Genomic DNA, 26,418 nt, shown 5'->3' on the forward strand with positions numbered 1-26,418 from the left:
ATAGCCAATCGGTGCCTTCAAGGGGGTGATTCGCTTTTTCCAGTCACATTGGAGGTGCATTTTAAATGACTTCCGAAGAAATTTACGACGACCTGTCATCGAAATATGCACGTCCTACGTGAACCGCGTCGCCGCTGATTTATGGGGACGGCGCGTCGCGGCGATAGAGAGAAACAAATTGTTCGATTCTGCCGCCGCTAATATGATTGATTAGCGGCGGTCTTTTGTGCCCAGCACGCGCGACTTACAACTTATACCGAGCCGCCCGTGATTTATGACCTGTGCTTTTTGCTACGTTCATTTGTCATTCTAAAACCCACGGAACGTTCCGGACCATATTTCTGGTCCGGTGCAGCTGAAATGTTTCATAACAAGTCGTACTGACTTGTGTATGGAATATTAAGGGAAATTATTCATGAGTCTTTTAATCGGGTCGTAAATTTAATTTTTTTGTCACTCTTTTCACTGATAGACTGAAAATAATGGGTATACCCTCTTTGAGAGAAATTATGAAAGATATGAACAGTTTAATATAAACGTAAAATCTAATAATTTATTACAATTTAGAACAATAAGATATTTTACCCTAAAAGATGTCAATTAAGTATATAGAGTGGTTAAATTTAAAATAAATTATACAGTATGGGACGGAGAAAATAAATTCACTATTTTATTATTATTTTTATTATTATTATTATTATTATTATTATTATTATTATCTTACAAGAATTGAAATACTAAAAAACGAATTCGTAATTGTGTTCTTTAAATGGCATGAACTTGTTTTTAGCTTCCATCATCCGTTTACTTGTCAAAGTACTTTTCAATTTACTTCATATGACTTTTTACACATTTATAATAATTAATATAATTATTATAATCAAACTCAAAACAAAAATTAAACATTGCAGCAATCGTAGATTAAAACTAACATTAAAATTACAAACAATAAGCATTTACTATTGATATTAATTATACATAACATATTATGTACAATAAAATATTGAATCGCAATATGATATTGAATATTATGATACAAAAATATTTTAAATATGTCAAAATCGTTAAATTTATAGCAGTGTGGTAAACAAACTGAATAAAAATTTTATGAGTTTTGCTTTTATATATATTATATTTAATTAATTTTACAGACAAATGTTTTTCAGTGTCTATAAAAAATTTTAATGAGTGATGATTTTTCTTTATTTTGTTTGAATTTTTTGTAAACCTAATTTATATTCAAATTCGAGTAAGTGATTCAAAAAATTCATATTACTACCGATAATTAACTAGTTTATTTAAAACGTGATTAAATTAGAAATTAATAGAAAACCTCATCAAAATAAAAATTTAATTTTGCCAGATATGTTGATATTAAATACGAAAACGTGAGCGTTACTTAAAATGTTTATTGAAAAATATTAAATTTTTGTCAAACCATTTAAATGTAAAATAAATTAAAATCAAACAGGTGTTAAATGAAGTAAATGATTTGAATCGATTCCAGGTCCGTTCGTGATAGTGTGGAAAAGGGGGACGACGTTGTTGAGCGCGGGCCAGCAGAAAATCTCGATGGATCCCCGGATATCGTTAACGGGCGGCTTCAATTTGCAACTGAAGGACATCCGCCACTCGGACCAGGGCGATTACACGTGCCAAATAGGTGACGGATCGCAGGGAGACCTCATCCACACCATCGAGATACTCAGTAAGTAGATGCCTCACGTCTAGAAGTCGAACGATTTTTGGTCGTTCCGGATTAAGGGGGAGATGCGGTTTATTGTAGAGTGAAAATGATCTCGTTGATTTAAAGTGTCGGTGTCGGTCACTGGAAAATAGGGTCGGAAATTGGACAGTCATCCACAAAAAGATTTTTTTTTTGTGCGTCCATATTAGGTATTCTCCAATATCATTGTTTCACATGTTGGATGGAAATATTCAGCTCTTTGGCTCATTAAAGAGTATGTTTTGATCAAATTATTAAATGAAAAATTAATTTTTAATTTGGAAAAATGACGATTTTTGAGGCTTTTCCTTGAAATTAATATAAAAAAATGTATACTATATGCCTTTTGCTTGAAATTTGTCTATACTATACGCCTTCTTTAAAAAGGAACATTTTCAAAAAAAAATTGTTCGATAATATAATTTTTCAATTTTTTATGAATTTTTTGAAAATTCAAATATATACAATATATATACTGATTTTTGAGGTTTTTCATTTTTTTATGAAAATTTTTTTAATATACTATATGCATATTTTTAGTTTATAAAAAATAGAATATTTTCAAAAAAAAAAAATAAAAAGAAACCTAAAAACATATCTTTTTCAGAAAATTCATCAGAAATAGAATATTTTTAAAAAGAAAACAAATTGTCAATATTAATAATTTTTCAATTTTTTATGAATTGAAATCTTAGAGAAAAAATAATTGTCAATTTAAAAAATACTGATTTTTTTTATGTTTTTTCTTGAACTCACTTTGACTTCTTCTCTAATAGTGAGATGTGGTTAAAATTTTTCGGATACGTGTGTGAAGCATCTTGTATATATACATTAAAAAAATATGATAAATCGACTATTTATGCAACAGTGGGTATGTGGTTAAAATTTGTCGGATAAGTTGCCAAACACCCTGTATAATACCGGTGTTCATATTTTAGAAGATATCAATCAGTATTTAGAATAACTTTTTTAATATTTAAAACAGGGAGAAGTTTTAATTTTTAAGTATTTTCAAATGTATTTAAAATCAAATGTGCATTTGTTTATTAAACTTAATATTAATATTAATTAATAATATTATATTAATATTATTGTATATTTAAAACCATATGTTCAAATTTAAAAAATTTGATTTAAAAATAATCTGTAACATTTAATGTATATCTGTTTAGCAAATGTGAATATTTTGTTAACTTTATAATAAATATTTAAACTAATAATTAAACCACTCATGATTATTACATGAACATTTAAATTACGCTTTTATGTAGTATATTTTTTTAATTCCCTATAAATTAAATATTAATATATATTAATTTGTTTAGTTTAACTAGAAGCTTTTTAATATTAATGACTTTCTGTATTTGTTAATTTATTATTTTTGTGAATTAATTTACAAAAATATTAAAGGTGATATTTTTATTATTTATTTTTTGCATTATTATATATTTTATGAAACACATTTAAAAATTAATTTATGAAAATATTTACTAATGATTGCCATCATGTTATATTATTATACAGTCTGATAATAGAAGGTATTGTGCACCTAATAAAATAATTTGTATTGAATGGGTTATTTGCTTAGTGAATTAATTATCAACAATTACAATTACCATAAAATGATTTCTATTCTGCTTTGCAAGTGTTCTGGTAGTTAATTTAGCATGTAGACACAATCAAGCGAACCATAAACAAAACAGTATAGAACACAATTGTACCAATGTTTATTTAAAGTAATTAATGTAACATAAGCAATATCCATGCATGGAATTCTAATGGAGCTTTGAAAACTAATTGAAACACAATATTTTCGTAACATTATTAGCACTGAAACAATTTTTAAAACATTCGCCTCTATTTTTATATGCGATAAATATCCATCAGCGAAATAAATTATATTAGCGGGTACATAATAAAAAGGTCCGGTGCTGTTGTTTAAATTTACATCGTGCCGAATTTGATTTAACGTTATTGCCAGGACATAAATTTTCCCTGACACTGTTTACTTTACATTTACGGTTTACATTCGAACCAATATTGGCGGAAATTTTAATAAATTCCCCCTGGACCATTTCATAATTACTGACGTCGTAAATTATCTTCGACCCGTGTCAACATATTATTCAATTGCTGATATACTGCTTATCCTGGAATGCTTGTTCGTGCTATTTGCCATTCAGTCGATACGATAATACATTATCTTTATGCTTTCCAATAACCTAATTGATGCTTTCGGTTTTACTGATCAGTAAATATGCAGGTTTAGTGTTAATTGGAGGAATCTGTGCACTAACAAATTAATAATTGTGACATATATTACATGAATATAAAGGTCCTCCTTATTTCAGTGTTCCATTTTTTCTTCAGTTCTATATGACACAATCCATATCTAGTCATTTCTTGATCGTACAGACAATTTCTATTCACATTTCTTGTAGGAATTGAACGTCCTACGAAAAGAGTTTGAGCAGAGCAAAGTTATTTAACCTTATACTTTGGAAGCTGTAGATTTGAGAGCATTCTGAAAAACAGGCAAAATTTTGCTAATACTTGAACTTCCAGCCTTGAAAGTAGAAGGTTCACAGAGAAGAATGCCCTTTGAACAAAATCTCTTAGTTATATATATTTAATTGTCTTTTTTAAATTTCAAAAAATTCTTCAGTGGTGTATATCTATTTAAGGGAGTGTTTAATCTGCAGGAGTAATTAGATTTTCTATAAAAAAATTGCTAGTATGATTTCATTTTGTCTATAAGTACATATTTTCATGCTTCACAAATTGAAAAATTTGTTAAAATCAACAAAAATACAAATTTTAAGGCGCCCCCTTTTTAATGGGCGTCACTATATTAAATCAAATGTTAATTTAATAATGATTGTAAAATTTTTAATTTATGTTAATGTTTAAAAAATAAAAATTTTAAAATAGGGGATAAAAATTACATAATATAAATGTCAATTACACTATGAAAAAAAATGAGTTAGTATTTTCTTATATGTTGATTTTAATTTTTTCTAATATATGAGTTTTTTTAAGATAAACCATGATATCATATGAAATTATGTTGTTTATGTTAGCTTTGTAGATTTGACAATTCGCTATATAATTTAGCCTACAGATAGAATAAACAATTAACTTAAAACGTCCCTTAAATTTGTCAGTCCTTCACTCACAAAAAAACTCACTTAAACAAAGATCTTTATTTCCGAATTATCCTTCGAATGACACAATCACGTCCAATTACCTCCGGTGGGTAATTGAATGATGAACATCCGCACCAATTGCGTGACATATTTATACACCCCCGTAATAAGAACTAGTTGTTGCGGTCTTGAACGCAACCATCGCCGCCTGCCTCTTTAATCTCGTTAGGCAAATTTGTCGCTTTGAAAATGTGCGTCGCTTTAATTTTCTCCACAGCGACAACTAAAAATTTGCATACAGATTAATTCTCTATTACGGCGCTTTGTATCTCCGTCTTGCCAACAACGCTCTTAATTCCCGCCGCAAAATGAAATAATAAAAAAATGGGGAAAATTAAATTTTTAGTGGTTCGTCAGCGATGTGTGATTGGTACATGGTTTTGCGGCGATAAAGTTTCTGGCTGAAAATGAGCGAATTTTAAATTATTGTCGAGTGAGTGGGGAATGGTGAAAATTATAATTTAGATAATTGGGAAATTATGTTCGCTCATTTATTAGATTTTCTTGTATGATTTGGTCAAATGTATTTCGGAAATGTGTTTATCTTAAATTACACTTATTTATGGTAATTATGTGAATACTTTCGTACTTTATTCATTGCAGTTTTTAATTTATTTTTAATAAACTTTGGAAAATTGAAATTATGTAATTATCTGGGTAAATGTGCTGATGGTATCTGATATTTTAATAACGACGTTCTTCATGAAACCATGTCACATTCTGTGTTATTTATGCTCCGGAAATATTTGGCTATATACAAAATTCTCTTGTTTATAGATGGAATTTGAGCCGAAATTTCTATGAATTTACCTACAATAAAATATTCTTCGCTTTAAAATATGTAGGGGAAATCGGAATAAAGTAGCGAATAGGGTAAAATGGATACATTAAATATAAACATTATTTTTTAATTTATTAGAAGCAGGGATAGTTAATATTTCATTGACAACACACCTTGATCTCCCTTAATATTTTGGTTCCACTTATTTATTAATTAATAAATGTACACGTCCAATTAAAATCATTGTAACCCACATATTTAGATTATTATAAAAAATGAAATGAAATTATTTTATGTTTAAATAAATATTTATATTATTAATAAACATTAATAACAACACAAATTCAAATAATAGGAATAATTTCGACTTCATAAAAAAATCTTGATTACAATACTTATAAATATTCCACTCCATATAAAAGTTTGTGACTTTAATGGCTTAGAAACTTGTTTATTAACATTCGGATACTAAAATTCTAAAATTTAATAATCCTAACAGCTTTCACCGACTTCTAAACATCATTTCATTATGTTCTTCATCGACATACTCTTATTTAAGCTTTTCTGCGTTGCCTTTTCCGCTTTTCTTACGACACCGAGAGTGAACACTTTTAAAACATAACTTTTCACCATAAAAATAATACGTACTTAAAAATGAGAAGGTTCTGTACCGAAAATCTAGTAATGCACTTAAAGTAATAAATATTTTTACCTTAAAATTAGTTTATAAAATATCTGTGTTATTGAAAATTAATTTTTTTCATTTAACTTAAATGTATATTTTAAATATTGGCGCTGTTTAAAGTTGCTTTGGTTACCAGGTTGTCATAGCAAAAAACAAAAGAATACTATTCAATAGCAGTAGCAGTTATGCATTTAGTCAGTTGAAGTTAAGGCTTCGTCGTGAGCAGATGCTCTCACATAAATTACAACATAGTTAAGATGAATGAAAATAATCTCAAGTAATCGAAGTTACCTACAGCCATTCGTTTACGAATAGTAGTATATCAGCATACCAGAACACATCTGAAGTTACATATAGGCGAACACCGGAGACTGAGAGTGACTGAAGATCAGGACACTATCTTATAGGTATAATCTCAAAAGCTTTGCGTATGATTATTACATAATAATCCATCAAAGTAATGAGAATCAGGACATATTATTTTTGGAAATAGTATATTGAAAAAAAAATATTTCGACTATACCAGCAAGGGCCAAAGTACTTCGTTGAAGTACCAAATAATCGTATGCAAAGCCTGAGAATACCTATAATTTGTCATGTTGAGATACAAGTCTTCCAAAACCTTAATGCAATAGGTTATGGGGCCAGACAAGTTGTTGAAACAAAGTCTCAAGTATTGGATATTTACGTATTTCACGAAAGGTATGTGTACCAATAAGGCCAACAAGTTTGTATTTGTATGATTCCAGAATTGAAATTGAACAATTGAATTTACATAGGTGCTTATGAAAGGGTAAGGGTCAATAAACTAGCTTAGTTATGATCTCAAAACAAAGTGCTTGGAAGGATTAAATTATTGATATGAATGATATATATATTTTAAAGACATACCTTTCTTCTGATAATATTTTTCTGAAATAATGAAAAACTTGAGATTGTATCTAAAAATTACCTTGATAAGTTTGTTGAGACAATGTTCACGAGGCAGCTCATAACTTCAATTGTATATCGGAATTGTATTTGCTAATTTGCTAGTCTTTTTGGTACTTTATCGTTGTAAACATCATTTAATATCTATTACTTAAGATTTATGTTCAACAACTTGATTGGGCTCGTAATCTATTGCGTTAGGGTTTCGGAAACTTAATGTCTCAACACGTCCAGCAAATATATAATTACTAGCTTGCTGTTTAACAACAATGAAGCAAATAAAACATGAAAATCTGAACATTAGCGAAAAATTTATATATGGACAAAGGGAAGACCTTTCAATGTGTACAAGTCAACTCGGCAGCAAGATTGTGATTATAAGGATCAAGTGGATCAGACTCATGTGCGAGATACCATTTTAGCAGGCAGTTTCTTCTTTTCGATGTGTCTAGATTTTCAGGATGTTGGAAATCTTTCATTAATTTGTAAAATTTTCGTGAGCTTGTTTACAAAGTTTGAAATCATACCTATAACCTATCTTGTCGAGATACAAGTCTTCCAAAATCTTAATGCAATAGGTTATGGGATCAGACAAGTTGTTGAAACGAAGTCTAAAGTAATGGATATTTACATAATCTAGGAAAGGTAACTGTATCAAAGGTAGGAAGCTCTGGTATATGTATGATTCCATAATATTATTGAAGTTACAATAAGTGTAACTCACGAACGGTAGTCCTCAATAAGACTTTTGACATCAATTGAATATCGGAATCGTATATGCTGGTTTACTGGAATATGTGGTACTCTATCGTAAATACTATGTGATATCTATTACTTAAGATTTATGTTCAACAACTTGACTGGACTCATAATCTATTGCGTTAAGGTTTCGGAAATTTAATGTCTTCTGTACATCCAACAAGTCAGCAGTACGGCCCAACAGATAGAAGGCATCTCAGTAGCAAGATATGGATTATCACTGTGATATAAAAGGATCAAACCCACCATGTCCATCAGGAGCGACCTCTTCTCAGCCGATATCAAAACCAGTTGCAGCAGCCAATGAAAGGATGCCATAAAATCAACAAAAACTAGATTGAAGACGTATTTGTACTATACTGTAATGAACACTGTGATTTACATGGAGGAACCAGGGTTTCTGGAAACACAATCTAAAATTAAAGTCTCATAAAACACCTAAGAACTTTTCTCATTGTTAGACCTAAACCAACAAAACCAGACTCGGAATGTCAGCACAAACCGACCTTAAACAAAAAATACCAATTATCTTATTGTGTAATAAATCGAAATGTAAAAACAAAGACCAAATTCTGGAAAAATAAAAATATTAACGTGTTGTAAATAAACGTTCTTAACATAAATTGCCTGCTTTAGTTTTATTTTCTTCTGTTTAATCAGTTATTTTTGTAATTTACTTTTCATTAATCAAAAATATGCTAATTAAATTTTCATTTCGTTTTACTTAAACTTGATACGAATTTTATGAAAATGTAATAAGACTTTATATTATGGTAGTTTCTCTGTACCGTTCGGATTCAAATGAGCGATGCAATTGATTAAATGTCAATGGAACAGAGCAGTAAGCGCCATAGTAATGATCAAAGCAAACGGCCCCCGCTCATTTGTGTATTTAAACTTCGGTTATTCATTCTGGGGCCTTTGATATGCAAATCGTGACCAATACGGCTTTATGCTCAACTACAACTACTGAACAGGCGAATTCTCTTTTTATTTTCCGTATTTCATTAAAATGCTAATGACCACTGTGTTAATATGAAATTTTTAAGTCATATTCAGTGAAATATATTAAAGCCACTATGCCTGCGGTTTATTGTGGCTTGGAGTTAATTAAAATAATAATGGTTATGGTGGGACTGTGTAAAAAATGAGCGCACAAAGTAGATATACGCTTTAAACAATATTATTTTAATCTCTAAATGGCTATTTGGAAAGTTGTTTCGGTAATAGAGTATATTTCTCGCGTTAAGGTCTAACCATAAAAGGAGACACATGGAAAGATCGTTTAATGCGAGTGATAATAAAAATTTAAATGTCTTTAATGTTGATACAGTTCTTTGTTTATCAAGATTTTATTGTTTCAATATTATATCCACAAGCTGTGCTAAAATTATTAATAAAATAAAAAAACATAATGACTATATACTAAAGGATATACATTTTTCTATTATTATTTGTCTTATCAAATCGTATTTAGTTTTTATCGATTTACTTTTTGTTTTTATCGTTGTAGATTTTTTACATTTTTTGTGTAGACTGTACTACACATCTTTTTTATTTAATTTATCTGGTTGTTCTTAATCGTAAACCAAAGTCGTTAACTTTTTATATCAATTGAAATTAAGTCAATCTGGAGGAAAGGGGACTTGCTAAAAATAGTCCAAGGACTGTGAGAAGATGTTAAATGGATGGGGGTTCGTCTGATTCCAGACCTACAAGAAAAAATCTAGTTTCTACTAAAAATGTGTGATTCCAATTTTAACTTAAACTTTAACTCATTAATATATTGTTTTGGTTATTGTATTTAATGAACATTTTATATTTTATTTTATGTTGTTTGTTGTGTAAAATAACTAAAAGGTATGAACAAATAATAATAAAATATGGAATATTTTTCTTTTCTTGACTTCTTTATTATATACAAAATAAGCTTTAAAAAAATAAAAAAAATGTTACAAAACATTTCACTTTTTCCTTGTCTAAACAAGCAATACATCGTTGTGCAGAAAAATTTTGTACTTTCCCCGTAAGACTTCCATTTTCTAGAATTTCTTAGCACTTTTTATTAATTGATAACGGAAGCTGCTCGAGGCTATTTACAGGTTTAAATAGAGCGGTAGTATAAGTCCACTCCTTCCTATCTGTGTACTTGAAAATGTTTCATCTATGTAAATGCTCTCTAACAACAATTGAATAATGTGCTGAAGCACCATCATGATAGTAACACCTCTAATCCAGTAATATCGTCAATTTGCCCACAATGGTTTTTAACACTCCGTACAATTAATTGTACCGAAACTTAATAATAAAGAAAATTCAGACGTAAAGCGATCTGGCTTTTGATGTTTTGAAAATAAAATATATATGTTAAATAGTTTTGTAATGAAGGTGGAATTATCTAGTTGGTGGATGCGGCCGTGGCGCCCACCCTTTGTACTGATGCCTCGACCGAAATTCCCGCCACCGAAAATAAATTTCCAATATAGAAAATTTGCATATCAAAAGACTTAAATGAAATAACGGCTGCTTAAATACATAAATGAGAGGGAACGTCGAAAGTTTACTTTTCGAAAACCACCGACGCCTTCCACTTTTATTGACATTTAATCAACTGGTTCGCACATTTTAATCGAGATTACATACTATCAAATTGGGAGCTGCATACAGTCATGCGTAACATTAAATTGTGGACTGTGGCTCTGTTCTTTGACGATGGTTTGGACAGTTAAATAATATGTGCCAATGAAAAGGAGTAAATTAAAAAATTACTTGCACTATATTATTAGTAGTTAATAATTAGAGGTCTTTTAAGTTGAAAATAAAACACTCATGTGACGTTTAAGTACCGATTCTGCACCAGAAGTAATTTCAAATTTTCTATAGGATATAATAAAACGATATTGCCAGTAATTTTATTTATTTAATGAAAAATATCTAAGAGGTACTAGGGACCCATTTCAGAAGTTTTAGAGTTTATAAAATTCTGAACTCGTTTTCATCAGCTGACTTTTAATAAATAACTCTTTACATCTAACTTTTTTAGTAATTTAATATAGTAAAATAAGTCTTAAGTTGTATTTAAAAACTAAACTAAAAAACTAATTTATAGGCATCGACATATAATTAAAAAACTTATTATATTTATAAATTGTGTAACAAAATCTATTATTATCTATATTATATGTTCCTTCTTTTAAAATACTTATTTACCTTATCTAAAAATATTTTATCAGTTTTCAGTGAATGAAATTTTAAACAGGAACAAATTCAGATAGGTATTCGGTCCCGACATAAAATGGAGATATTCAAAAATTGAAATTCCTTGTCCACTCCGATACGGCTAACGAACTGATCCAATCTAATTTAAATCCTAAATCGAATCCATCGGAGCCGTCCGTATCGAATTGCAGACGCAAAATTGTTTTTGCCGCGATTCATAAATACAAACCATCATCTGAATGGTGAATGATCGTTCGGGAAAAGCGTGTCGATTTTTCCGGATGCGCGGTGCTCCATATGGTGCAATAATCGTCCCGAAAATTATAATATTTGATTGGGCGTTACGGCCATAAATTCCAACGTCCGTATGCACGCCAACACAAACATAACAATGCGTTTAATTTTCGACTCGGCTTTGTGCATTATTGCATTTCTGTGTGTTCCAGGGTATGCGTGTGTTAGGCGCACCGTTCCGATAATCAAATCATTCCTGTTTATTTGACGTGCCCTCCGAATTATCCTTAACAGTGGTTACTAATAATTCACATGTATAAGTTGTACGTTTATAACTAATTTAAACTAAAATTATATAATTGGCACAAAAACATGTTAGATCAAAATTACATAATTAGGAAAAACTACAACAACTACTACTACTACCACTACTATCAAATCATTATTTTTTATTTTACATAAAATTTATATAACACAAACTTCATTTTCATTTAAAATATATTTAAATACTAAATTCATCAACTGAGTTTTAATTTTTAATAATTTGTCCACAGATATGATTATATTTTACGAGAAATGTTTTTTTTATAAAAAATTCTGCTTGTTAAAAAATGAAACACAAAAAATATTAAATTAAATATAAACTAAATTGAAGTCAATTGAAATTAAAGCTTCTTTTAATTATTAGTCAACCGCTGAGAATACAAACTTTTTTATTTTAATAATTATTTAAGTTTTAAAAAAATGTCAGATTAAGAGCACAGTGTTAATAAATTGAGGAGTTGTGGAAAATTAATTGGAAGAAATATTAAGAATAGAAGGAACAAAATTATAATTAATTATTCATTAAAACTTTGGTTTTAAACTAAAAAAATAAATACAAAATTTATATATTATATAATAATTTTAATATTTTAATTAATTTTACTGGAAAAACTTATACTTATACTAAATTTTTAATTTAGTTTATTTTATTTTACATACATTATTAATATAATATATTCAACTAGTAAATAATAAAAGATTTTTTTAAGATGGATCACTGATGTATGTAATGCATAAAATATTTTCTGAATGTAAACTTCAATGTATTTTAAAGGAACAAAAAGAACTAACTAAAACTAGTGTACATATTTCCACTTTTAGACTTAAATATTAATGCTATTTAAATTTATCAGTATTGGTATATATTGTATGATCACTGACGTTCTGAGAAAATATCACAGGAGAGGTGAGGTCAAGTTTAATCTGGTTAGCAGTGATGGGATTTTATATGTAAGGCGACCTATTTATGAAAAGTGTAACCGAAAGTTTACTATAATCACACGGCGACAGGTCGGTAATGGTATGAGGCTGCTTTTCAGGATTTGGATTCTCTCCTTTGAATAGATGGTATCATGTATCATTTTATGTATAAAGAAATATTGAGGAACAACATTCATATAAAAATATGCAGTGTCTTGGCAATTTCCCGATCTAAACTCCATTGAAAACTTATGGGAAATAGTGAACAACAAAATAAGACACAAAGATTATAGTAATCAGCAATATTTATTCACGGTTCTGTAAGAGGTCTGGCAAAATGTGGATCCAAATATTATTGATCATCTGTTCCTTTCCATGAAAAAAAGGAGTTCGGAAGTTATTCAATGGGAATTTTACAATATATTAGTGTAGAATTAATTAAAATAATAATAGCATAAGTTACTCTACTTTTTGCCAGCCCAAAACATCAGAAAAATTAAACTCTTTATTTTTTTTATTATTTTACTATGTAATTGTTAAATTTAGGAAAGTTAATTTTCAATATACATTTTTTGAAGATAACGAAGACAAAAATTATTTAAATTTTAAAAAAGTTGCTCCACTTTCTGTCATTACCGTATTTACGTCTTTACTAATAACATTGTAACCCTAGAAAAATTGTTGTTTAACTTATATTGTAATTAAAATAAACGATTCGAGTAGAAAAACAAGTTTTCAAAGTTACCGATAAAATTGGCAAAATCCTCTTTAAACAAACATAACATCTATACTGTTTTGAAACCAATAAAAAACATTCAACAATCTCAGATTAATTCCGCTAAAGGTAAGACTCCTGCTCTTGCTGCAATTAAGATCCTCAAACTCAGAAATAATTTCAACAATAATGAAGAAACATTTAAAGTTCATAAAATATAAAACCAGTGCTCAGAACACAAAAATCGCTAAGCAGCCTCTGAATAGAACGAAATTTCTCTGTTGTTAGTCAGAAGTCAAAGAAACACGAACAAAATCAGAACTTTGAAGATGTTAGCCACTAGTGCCAGTGAAACGCCAGTAAATAATTCCAATAAACGTCAACCTAACAACCCGAACAAATATAGATATTAGTTTTCAAATCCAAAATCTTACAGCTATTCAAAACTTATAATTAATGATACTACACAAAGTCTTAAAAAAGTAAATTGAAACAACTAAGATTAAAGCCGACTGAGACTAACAAGTATACGTTAATTAAAGAAAAATAAACATTCGTTAAAAGTACGACAATTAAACCAATTAATAAAAATAAAACAAACAAATGTCAAGAAAATAATTATCAATGAAAACTTTTATGAATTGTTCCATAGTTTGTGTATATGATGTCCTAAATAAGGAAACAAATATAAATCTCCAGATTTTGACTAAAAAAAAAACTGCAATTTCATAACAAATACGCAGTCACATTGTATAACAGACATGCATAACAATTTATTATAAATGACTGACCTCCCCACATTTCCAGCAATCCTGACGATTAATTCGCCTGCTGCACATTATTGAATAATACAATTAAAGAGCAACAAACATTGATTGCATTTGAAACGTGCGGACCGTATAACGACGACTAATGAAAACGGAATACATCACCACCACAAACCGAACACATTCAATGGAATATTAACTATGTGAGTTGACATTTGGGAAAATTCTTGAAAACTAACAGCAGCACATAATCATGAAAATTTTTATTAATATTACTTAATATCTGCTAAGAATATTGTTGTGTTTTTAGGCACATTTTAATTTAGCAATTGATTTTATTTAAAATTAAAATTTAATATATTTATCAATATTTTATAGTATAATTGGATTTGAAGATTTTGTTTAAATCTATAAAAACAAATACAAGGAAAAATATATATTTATAAAACACAATAATACATTTATTAGAGTTAATATGTAAAAATATAAATTTAGAATTTTCTAATTGTATTTAATTGACCGATACGATTAATTTAAATTTACTAAAATGTCATATAAAAGACCAATTCTTTCAACATACATTGTAATGAATTTAAATGGACATAAACCTGAATAATACGGCACAAAAATGGTTAATAGAAAATATGATGATTGTGCAAAGTACCATTTAGTTTAATGGATGCGAATCCCGGACCGAAAGCCGATTAGTGTGGAGCTTTCAATCTGGCTGCAGGATTGTATGTATTCTACATGTATCGTACGTCCTCTGTGGTGAGAAAGAAAATATGGCCACAGGATAATTAAATCCTTTTAATGAATTTAAGCTGCATTAGGCTAAATATTAATGTATTGAAATGTTGTGAAAGGCTTCTGGATAATAGTTATGTTCGTAATTAGCATTTAGTTATGCTGACTGAAACAGTTCAATAAATAATTATTATTGTTTTCGTTTCATTTCATCACAGACTTTGTAATAATTTAACAATTCCAGTTTATGCTTGTTCAAAATGGAATAATAAAAATGCACGTTATCACATTTATAATGGTAAAATTAGTTCCTTAAATGTGTGTTTAGTGGAGATAAAAATGAAAATTCGAAATTTCCCACACATATTCGCGTTATCGTTTTATTAACTAATAAGCTTACGGGACATTGCAATGATTACGCCCGCAACTGCTTTGTTTCGATATTTAGGTCAGTAAAAATAGAAAGTATGCCGGCACAAAAATATATCAGGTTTATCACAAACTGCAACATAACTCTGTGTTACTCAAACGTGCAATAATGCCCACATTGATTTTGTTTCTTATACACTACAACGATTTAACTACATGTGCGTAGTTTTGACTGTGACGTCGATAATTTGTTACATGTATTAAACATATTAATTGGTCTATTGTTAATTTTAAATATGCAATATTAAATTTGTCACCTGCAACATTAACGGATGAAACATTTATTGAATTTGATTTATTATGTGTGGTGAATATATAATTAGGTGTGGCTTATAATTTAATACATATATGTGTATATTAAATACAAAAATATTTTTTATATTTAATATACACATGTATGTATTAAATTAAGGGCAGAAAAGTAGTGAGAGAATTATAAAAGTACACATTTAATAATTTTTAAAAATGGCAAATTAAATATATTTGGGAGAAACTGAACCATTTAATGGTCAGGCTAGTTGTTCGGGTTTATTAGTCGACATTTATTGAAATTATTTCCTAACGTTTCGCTAGCACGAGTAGTCAGAGGTCTGATTTGGTCCGCTTAGTGATTTTGATGTTTTTGAGCAGTGGTGTCCATATTTTATCAAGCTTCAATACTTATTCTTTTCTGTTGAAGTTGTTTCGGTGTCTGTGGATTTAAATTGCTTCCCTAATCATTCTCTTGTGATATCTAGTTGTCGAGGCAAACAGTTGATTTCCATCTAACACTACAGCTACAGCAGACTTGTCTGATTGTCCTAGTTTGCAGTTTCGTTTGTGTTTTTTAATCCTAGACCCCTGTTGAACGTTTTGTGGTACCGATGTATACTTTCCCGCAAGAACATGGTATGCGGCATATCCCAGAAGCTGTTTGATGGTCTCTCCTCTCTTTGGTAGATCTGAGACTCTATTGAATCTTCCTTGTTGGTATAAAAACAGTATGAGTGTTATGTTTTAATAAGATTTTTTCAATTCTATCGTCACTTTTTCAAAATCTACCAAATGTCATCTTTAAGATATTTAAGAAATAATTATGTCATCAGTATACCATTTACGGGAATCAACGGTTTATATCCAATTTGGAAATGCTAGTAATAGCCAAAATCAACCAATTTTAAATTGAATTTTGCTTTAACAATTCATTGTTTTCTCATTGCTCATTTATTTTACACAAAAGGAATTTTTATTTTATTGACAAATGATAAATTTTGGCGGATGCGGTTGTATATGTTTCGAATAACATGCAAACTTAACCAAATCATGTACTAGTTGAATAGTTTATAAATTAACCGAACTGTTAGCTACATATTTCTGTCAACGAAACGTAATGTCATCTAAATTAACAGTTTGTTGCAATTTATGTGAAGTTTTTAAATATACTAGACTTTTATAATTGATGATTTCAAAATGCTTATTATTATTATTTATTTTATATTGTGTAAATAAATATTTGCATATTATTATTCATTAATAACATACTACAAATGTACATTTGTGTAACATTTAATATTTAAATATAACAAAAGCCCTCATTACTAAAATAATTTATTTTGATAACTTTTTTTTAATTTAACATATTAAATTTATTACTCAATTAAAATTAAAAATAAATGCTAATAATGATAAATTATAAAATTAAAGTTACCTATTTTGTGTGGTAAATATAATATATAATTAGTGTCGTTTAAAAATTACAAACTTACAGATGAATAATAAAAAATATATATAATTTAAATAATTTTGCAAAGTGTGGGAACTATAGACTTAAGACTGGACAAAACCACTTTTATGTTAATAAGAAACTTAAAAATATTACATTTTGAAATATCCTTTTTAAAATCTGCCCATTTAATTATTTTTATTGATTTTAAAAATATTTGATATTGACAAATTAAATAGAATTACAATATTCATTTAAAATTTGCATGATGTGGGTGAAAGTGATAGACACTGTTCGATATAATTTGTTTCCAAAATTAACCTACTTGCAATATACAATCAAAATATAGTTAAAAATTTTATACAAATAAATGAAATATCATTTAAGCATTTTAAATTGTATTTAATTTACAATAAAAATACAATTGGTCGGTGCTACAGCCGTGCGCCGGTGCGATATAAAATTACGCAGAGTTAAAATTTCAGGCAACAACTTTTTGAAAGTAGATAATGCATCGAAGATCTCCATAAAATTAAGGCACTTTCCCGCAGCCAGAATTGAGTTTTTCCCTTCTCGGTCGTCGGGTGATAAATGCCCCACTAACGAGCCTGCCAATTTATTTTTTTTGCCACGGTCCACGATATCATTATTCCGCAATTTTCTCGGACGACGTTCGTTTCGTTGCGGCCATACAGCACGGCATGATGGAGCTCTTAAGATAAAGATGATATAGCGGCGACCTTTTAAAGTTTTCATGTACAATGGCACCCCGGAGACCTTAACGAATAACTTTATGTTAAATTGGGGCGAACGTTTCACTTCCACTTCTCACTCTGACTCTTGACGTTGCTCTGTTTTTCCCGCTCCGGCGTCATACCCACACTCGCACATACAGACGGGCACGGACATTTTTTATGTGGCGAGCTCGTTTGTTAAAGGTATTAAAGAATTTTTATAGTGGTTCTGACATTCATTTTGCCCACGAAGCACGGCTCTCGTTAATATTTCAGGAGTATTTGTATCTATGCGGTGGGACGTTGGCGAAATAATTCACATAGTCGAGGGGGATGTTTCGAGAATGCCACGCGAGCATTTCAGCCGACCCCCAGAGTTGTTATGAAAATTATTTGTTGAATTCCCACGTATTCTATTGTGATAAACTTATTTTTATATTAAAAAGCATTTAAAATATGCATGTATGCGTTACCTTATTTTTAAAACCTCTAAAATTAGCATTTATAATTAACTCTCATTTAAATTTATATTAGTTTTAAACCTATAATTTTGCATTAGTTTTTCTGTTTAGTTATATGTACGTGTATTATTTTTTATACAGGGTCCTCGAGGCAAAAATAAATTGTTTTACTTTTCTTAGTACAAAAGTTTAAAATTATGGTGGCACAGAATGTCAAAGTTAATAATTCATTTTCAGTTTCCTTCGTTTTTTATTGGTAGATAAGTATCACCGTTATAAAACTTGATTTCTTAACTTCTTTGCCATTCACCCTACATGTGTCTGTAATATTTATTTATCTACGTGTTGCGTTTAAAATATATATATATCGCCTTAATGTCTCCAGGGGCAACTGTTTGAAAAAAATATTTAATTGAAGAACTTGTAATAAAATAAAACTGAGAAAATTTGATTTTTATTAATTATGCAAAAACACTTTAAGTCTCTATAATTTTCTCTTCAGAATTTATACATCTAGAATAAATCATTGATTTTAGAATACCCTATAAAAATATTGAAAATGAATTAATTATCAACTTTTGTATTAAGGTCAGATAAGACAAATCGATGTATTTCGGGAATTTGTGAAATTCTGTACTTATCTTTCGGGGACACTTTGTATAAAAATTACTACAAAAAATATAGAAATATATAAGATTTTGAGTATTCTATTTTTGAACTATATGTGAATTTGTCTTCCCAAAAATTTTGTGATATACTGAATTATTTTTAGCTATCATATATCAATGTTTCCGGTAAATTTCATGATACTTATCATAATATTAACTATGAATATATCTTAAAGTTGCCAAATACGATATGATTTGATTAAGTATTATGTCACAATTAAATAAATAAAATAAATTATTCCAATGTTTCTAAATATACCAAATCTTAATTTTAACATTTAAAAAAAATTGAGCTCTAGATTCTTTAATTATTTGTCACAATCTGGATATATTCGTATAAAAATTGAGGCAAGAAATTAAAATATTTGTGATAAGTATTCTATTTTTAATTTCAAATACAAACCAGTTGTGAATTTGTTTTTAAAATGTATAAAAAAATCAAACCAAGAATTTTTGACGAATAGAATTATTTTTAGATAAGATATATATTTTTGATAAATTTCATGATTTATTTATTATAATATTAGCTATGAAACATATCTTAAATTTAACTAAAGTATTAGTCAAGTATAAATAAGAAAAGTTATTACAATGTTTCTAAATGTACCAAATCTTAGTTTTAACGTTTTAAAAAAATGGAGCTCTAAATACCTTAAGCTTTTTTTCTCCATCTGGTCTGGATATACTCCTAACAAAGTTTCCCCACTTTGTACAAAAGTATATTCGCATATAATAAATTTTGGCGGATGCGGTTGTATATATTCAGTCTAATATATAAACTTGGTCAGTTCATAAACTACTTGGATAGTTTATAAACTAATTAAACTGTTAGTTAAACATATTTATGAGGAAAATATTATTCCAATTAGTAGATATTTGAAATTACTAATGTAATTGAAATAATTATGACAATATTAACAAATAAGTTAGTATGGAATTTTTACTTCTACCGGAGTTGAACATATAAATATATCCCTTTTGTTGTTTATTTATAGATAACATGTTACAAATATTATTTAATTGTATATTATTTAATATTTTAAAACTGAAACAAATTTAAAACATATTGTATGTAATAAAGTTTATTTCGAAATAAGAATTAATAAATAAATGAGTATATTTATTGCACTTCCTTGTATTTTCATAATTTATGAAATCATTTAAAGATACAAATTTAAATTATAAATAAAAAACATTTTCATTATCTAAAGCATTTATTTTAAAAAATATTCTTCCTTTGAGTTACTCTACTTAACTTGTTGGATGGTTTGAACATCTTAATTATTGATTGCCTTCGACATTTAATAATTACCTTAGTGCCTCCTCACGTGACGGTTGTTGAAACTTACTTTAATGTAATCATTATGCATAAATACAACTTACTTATTTCTTAAAAACAAATGGTTACAATTCATTTTCCTTTGTGAACCATAAAATTTCCACGAACTCGAGAACTTAATAAAGCGAATTAAGAAGCAGAAACTATAAAGTTTTATTTGCCACTCGGCACCAGTTCCAAGTTTTTAATTACGTCAGGCTTAATGAATTGTTCTTATATATTACACAATCGCAAAAACCGAAACTTGTTGCCGATGATTTTTATTTCAAACCCGGAGTTCATTTCCTCGCATCCCATAAAGGAGATAAAATTCAAAGAAAATGACGCGGAGACCGTATTGCTTTACTTCAACAAAATTGATCACCGAAATCATATGAACGTCGCAGATTCTAATAAGATCCTTTTTAACGCCGATATTAAGGAAGTCTTACGGCAGATTACATTTTTTGTTTTTTTTTTTCAAAAATCTGCGGTCTACAAATAAAAACGCCAGACGGTAAGGGGTCCAAATTAAATGAAACTACTAAACAGCCATTGACCACTGGGCATTCTCCCAATTTAAAATGCAAATTCGGGGCGGGAGCCGCCCGCGACTGCACCACCGTCGCGATGATTTTCTGAGGGGGTGCAAAAATGATGGATGGTCCCCGGGGAAGTGGCGGAATCGAATTATAATTCATGCAAATTGTAGAGAGAGCTTTCCCGGCGAACATCAAAAACAAACGGAGCTGGCGGTAGCCGGAGGCCGGTCCCGACGGCCGCCGATTAAACGCGACCCGCTCCCGTTCCATCCATCCTCTAATGAATGCAAATTAACTATTTTGCATTTTAAACTTGCAATCAGCCGAAAAGGGTTGCTATAAATATTCATGGCCGCGACGTCGATACGCAACGGATTTGTCGTTCGTGCGACCGAGACCGATCGGTTTTGCTTCTGGTTACACATTTTTTGCGCGCGACTATTACCATATTGAGTGGGCGTATAAAAATGTTACATTTTGCAAATTCACAAAAAAATATGCGTTCTCGAATTTATTTATATGATGTGTGGGTGATTTAAGATGGAAGCACCCTCGAAACTCTTTTATTTATAACTAGATTTTAACAAATAATAACTCAAAAGATGGGATGCTTCATCTTATACCATTTTTTTTTAAATATTGAAGACTAATATCACATTATTCTAATTAACTGATCATCTCAATTAACCAAATCAACATAGATACATATAAAATGTGAGATATCTGAAATGATCAGTTTAGTGATTGTTAAAGTATTTTTATAATTGTATAAGTGCACAAAAATTTTATATTTTACGAATTCAAAAGAATATATATTACTTAATGCATTCAGCCTGGTATATTTGAGATTTAAGAATCCTCTAAACTGTTTTATTTATAACTAAAATGTAGAAATTTGAAGACTAAAAACCACATTTTTCTAATTAGCTGATCATCTCAATTAAGCAAATCAAGGATTAAATTTAAGAAATGTCGGACATATAATATAGGTCAAAAATTACATGTTGTTATTAACCGAATCAAGAAAAAAAATTGAGAGATGTGTGAGATGCTCCAAAGGCAGCATCTTCCACATCTCCAAATGTGAAAAATATCTTAGAGATCAGTAAAGAGCTCGTTAAAATATTTTTATATTTGTATAACTGTAAAGTGTATAAATGTTGCAAATACTTAAATAAATTGTATTATCTAATATATTAATTAATTTAATACATATATTATTATTTTTTCCTTATTTTTAATAAAGAAAAGTTCTAAAAAATAGATAATATATTTATGGATGATAATAAAAAAATATTTTATCATCACCCATCAAAGATATATTATATCATTTTTATAATTAAAAAATGAGAAAAATTGAGGACACTTTTTATGATAAAACTATATATGCCATAAATTTCGCATCCTTTGTGGTTTAGCAACATTAACAAACTAATTAAATGATATAATAAAAACGTAAAAAATATTTGAAATCAATTTAGTGCTTATTGACTAACAATATGTAACTGACAAAATTGGAGTCATTTTATTCCATGGATTACTTGATTAGAAGCAATAAACTCATTACAAAAGTATGATTATTAATCCTAACTCATTTAATAATATGTAATATTATTTTTGTGAAATTTGGTAAACACGCATTTTAAAAATGTTTTAAAGAATTCAAAATTCAATGAAGTATTTCATGTTTCACTATGAAAAATATTGAACTTTTTTAGTCTTTTGATCTTGAATCCTAAATAAAAATTACAAAATTGTTTCCATCCTTATTGGACCGGGCCCTATTTATTATATATAAATTTATTTATTCAAAATATGGTTTGTATGTAAACTTTTTATATTCCCATAATACGAATCAAATCAAAATAGAGCAAAATACAGTTTATTATTTTTCTTGTTTGAGTATTTTATATAAAACAATTGTTTAACAATTGTTTTTGTGCAAATTCAAATTGTTTAAATCATAAAATATATCGAAATAAAATAATGATTCTTAATAAAATTAACCAACCATTAATTCCAGAAGCAATTGAAGATACATACGAACATAAATATAAAACGAATTTGAGGGAATATTGACAGCTGGACAAAATAGTTACATTTTCAACAAATTTAGTTATCACACACATTATTCGATTTTGCAGCAAACTTTGTTTTTATTCGCATAATATCAATGTTTAATTGAATTAATTTAAATATTGAAATTTTAAATTTTGTATTATATTGTTTTATTATAAATTTGTTAAACATTGTTTATTTTGTACTCTGTTTAATGACAACATATAATTTAATTTTCAAAATTTTCAATAACTAATTTATTACACTATTATTATTTTGATTAAAATAGGTTTGTTATATTTTATACATTCACCATAATTTACAATCTATTTATTCAATCTATCAATTTGAATTAGTTTGATATCATTAATCAAAAAACATATTCATTTAAATAAATAAATAAATTTATTTATTTCAAACTAGTATACAAATACGTATATGTAATTAGATATTATAGCATCACATAAATAAAATTTTATTAACATTAAAACATCATACAAATTTCAAGACTTAAATAAAAACTGTTGTTCTGAAATCCCATAAACCTGCAAGTGCTTCGCTCCAGTGTATAAATTGATTCTTTAATAAATAAAAGAGACGCTTCTCGAATTCACTCGTACTTATTACTTCGTCTCACAATTGAATATTCATCGGTTGTTGCAGTGCCGCCTAGCATCCAAATAATGCCACAAAATGGCCAGGTGGTGACCAGAAAGGGCGGACCGGTCTCCTTCGAATGCAAAGCCAACGGTAATCCTTCACCTGTAGTTCAATGGTCTAAAAAGGTAATGTAAACTGCATAAAAGATTTAACCCTCTTTAGCATATAGCTACTTAAATATGTATGACTATCACTCTTGTATATTCCTTTGTGGTACTCCATAAATCTACATCATACTGATGTTTTGAATGTTTTTAACCAACAATATTCTTTTGCAGGAGGGACTGCTGCCTTCTGGATTGCAAGTTCAAACTGGATACTTATTGTCGGTGAACGAGGTCCAAAGGCAGGATGGTGGCATTTATACGTGTACCGCTTCAAACGGTATCGGACAACCTGTTACTGCTGACATCCGATTGCATGTTTTGTGTAAGAACTTTCCAAATTTCGTTTCTATAAATCTAATGATAACGTCGTTTTTCAGATCCTCCAGAAGTTAGTGTGCTGCGATCATGGGTAAATTCTGGTGAAGGATTAGAGGCTAAACTGGATTGCATAGTGCATGCTGACCCGCCTCCAGAGGTGAGAAAATAATTCAATAAAATAAACTGTTTATTATAATCAATTATTATTTAGGTAACTTGGTATCAAGACTCATTTCTACTGCAACCCACTGACCGAAGAATTATGTCAAAAAGTGGAAACACATTTTCCTTAACCATTCGAGATGTTCAATTATCGGATTATGGAAACTACAGCTGTGTCGTGCAAAATTCAATTGGACGGGATAAGCGGTAAAATTTTATCATATAAAATCGGTAAATTTTAATGTTTACTTCGATACTTTAGATACATCGAATTATCAGGTAAACCAGGACCAGCACGAGTTACTAGTCCCCAGTATTCGAATCCACATGACTATGACTTGAGTTGGATTGTCCAATCAGTGTTTCCCATATTGGAAGTTAGGATTTTGTACAGGAGAATGATGGTAAAAGCATTTATTTAATTTTCCCTTAATGACAATTTTTATTTTCGTCATTTTGATTAGTTTAATATTAAAAGAGCATATCTAATAAAATTATAATTTTTAGATTAACAGCTCTTATCATCATCCAGGCCAGTGGCATGATCTTTTGGTGAAACCACCGCAGAGTTACAATTCAGCTACGGGAGAACGAAGCCAGACCTATCGATTGTCGAACCTTGTTGCGGATTCGGTTTATGAATGTCTAATACAGACTAGAAACCATCATGGTTTTGGCGAACTATCCGATCTTCATCAGTGGTTCTCATCACCTAGAGGAAGTCCTTTGCTCAGAAATGGATATGGAAGAATGGACCACTCAGTAGTTCTAATTTATTTATTTGTCTGTGTGTTGTCGTTTTTTGGTTTGTAAATAATAATTCTATTGTAATAATGAAATGTTAAATCAAAAATATATCAAAGGTTTATAGCTACGTACTTTCCCTCATGTAAGACTTACGTTTTGTAAAAATATTTTCTCTATAAGTGTGTTGCAAATCGATTTGCTACTACGACTTTATATTTATACCTACATTTAATAATAGACTGATTTCTTTGAATTTTTATGATATTCTTACTATATTAAAGAAAATAATTTATTTTAAATTTGATAGGTAAAATTCACTGTTCTAAATTAAATATTTTTACGTGTCTTATATGTACATAATTAGTTTTATTAATGCCAATTAATTACTAATCTTTTCCCAACAAATTGGATATTTATACAAAATTAGAGGATTTGAAACATAGTTCAAATTAACCTTTGAAAATTTAAAATGTCTGCCAAATATTGCAACACCTATAAACTAGTCAAACTATTGTACATAAACTGGATTTTAAGTAAATGTGCATCTAAATCTGACTTGAATTAAACCAAAAATCGACTTACTGTATACATAAAAGTGTACATAGATTCTGTGATTTAAATTTAAGATTGTAAGTGTAATATACTTTCTGAATAAAGATTAAGCATCATTATTTATTCATTAATCCGTGCATTTTAATTTGGATCAAGTAACTCGGGTCATTTGAGCCAAGATCTGTTGTACCCTTGGGGGACGAACATAATCCCCTCGTTTCCCTTTCTTCCCAGTTCATAATATTCCGGTGATGTACAATTTTGTACCTTAGCTGTAGTGACATCTACGGAGAGGTGTTCTGAACTCTCTCTTTCAGATCGATCGATTCATATATTTAACAGAGATGCATCTGTAAAGAATGCTTCGCTTAATATCAAAGTAAACCACTAGATGGTACTATGATATTCTAAAATATTTTGAATGTAGTTATAAAATGTTTGTAGGGGCGCCAAAAATATTATAAAAAGTAAAAAAATATTCTAAAAAAATGAATAAAATTCGTTATTTGTTTTACTCAATTCTTTATAGACTAATTTATATCACTGATGTTAGAATTAATAAGACTCCACGTTAGGTTAACTTATGTTAAATTATTTATTAAAATTTTCAAATTGTTTGAATGAGTCTAAACGTTTCTTAATTTAATTTTGAATTTAATTAATAACCCTTATTTCTATTACTTATTTTCTGTCAATAGGAGTCAAGTTCTCAATAAAGATAAAATTGTAGAATCTCTGAAGATTCTGATAGTAAAAAGCAATAATAATACACATTAAAATTAATAAAGGAACCCTAACTGAAACTAATTCATTATTTATATTAAATTTTCTTGTATTTCAACTGTATCCAATGAGTTAAAAGAAAATCATGACGATAAGGTACCATTTCCAGATGCAACATTGCCTAGTAACAGGGGTTTAGCGAAAGTAGAAAAGTGGTGTTGAC

General features: G+C 28.9%; 1 protein-coding gene and 1 long non-coding RNA gene across 3 annotated transcripts in view; both read left to right on the forward strand.

Moving 5' to 3' along the window:
• The window catches only part of LOC109598270 (lachesin), a 77,308-nt gene extending 52,265 nt beyond the window's left edge, over positions 1 to 25,043 (forward strand). Inside the window, exons 3-9 of the mRNA XM_020014144.2 lie at positions 1,508 to 1,708; positions 23,590 to 23,711; positions 23,865 to 24,015; positions 24,071 to 24,168; positions 24,223 to 24,380; positions 24,436 to 24,577; positions 24,681 to 25,043. Coding sequence (XP_019869703.1) covers positions 1,508 to 1,708; positions 23,590 to 23,711; positions 23,865 to 24,015; positions 24,071 to 24,168; positions 24,223 to 24,380; positions 24,436 to 24,577; positions 24,681 to 24,986 — 1,178 coding nt within the window. The 3' untranslated portion in view covers positions 24,987 to 25,043. The remainder of the gene's footprint in view (positions 1 to 1,507; positions 1,709 to 23,589; positions 23,712 to 23,864; positions 24,016 to 24,070; positions 24,169 to 24,222; positions 24,381 to 24,435; positions 24,578 to 24,680) is intronic.
• LOC126264938 (uncharacterized) lies at positions 7,036 to 8,710 on the forward strand. 2 transcript variants are annotated; one of them, XR_007547516.1, is made up of 3 exons: positions 7,039 to 7,100; positions 7,148 to 7,191; positions 8,215 to 8,710. It is a non-coding gene; the product is annotated as an uncharacterized LOC126264938 (long non-coding RNA). The 2 variants fall into 2 exon arrangements; XR_007547517.1 differs by lacking the exon at positions 7,148 to 7,191 and having other exon boundaries at positions 7,036 to 7,100.
• Positions 25,044 to 26,418: the final 1,375 nt, after the last annotated feature.

The sequence above is a fragment of the Aethina tumida genome, chromosome 3, assembly GCF_024364675.1.
Source record: "Aethina tumida isolate Nest 87 chromosome 3, icAetTumi1.1, whole genome shotgun sequence".
NCBI classification, from domain to species: Eukaryota; Metazoa; Arthropoda; class Insecta; order Coleoptera; family Nitidulidae; genus Aethina; species Aethina tumida.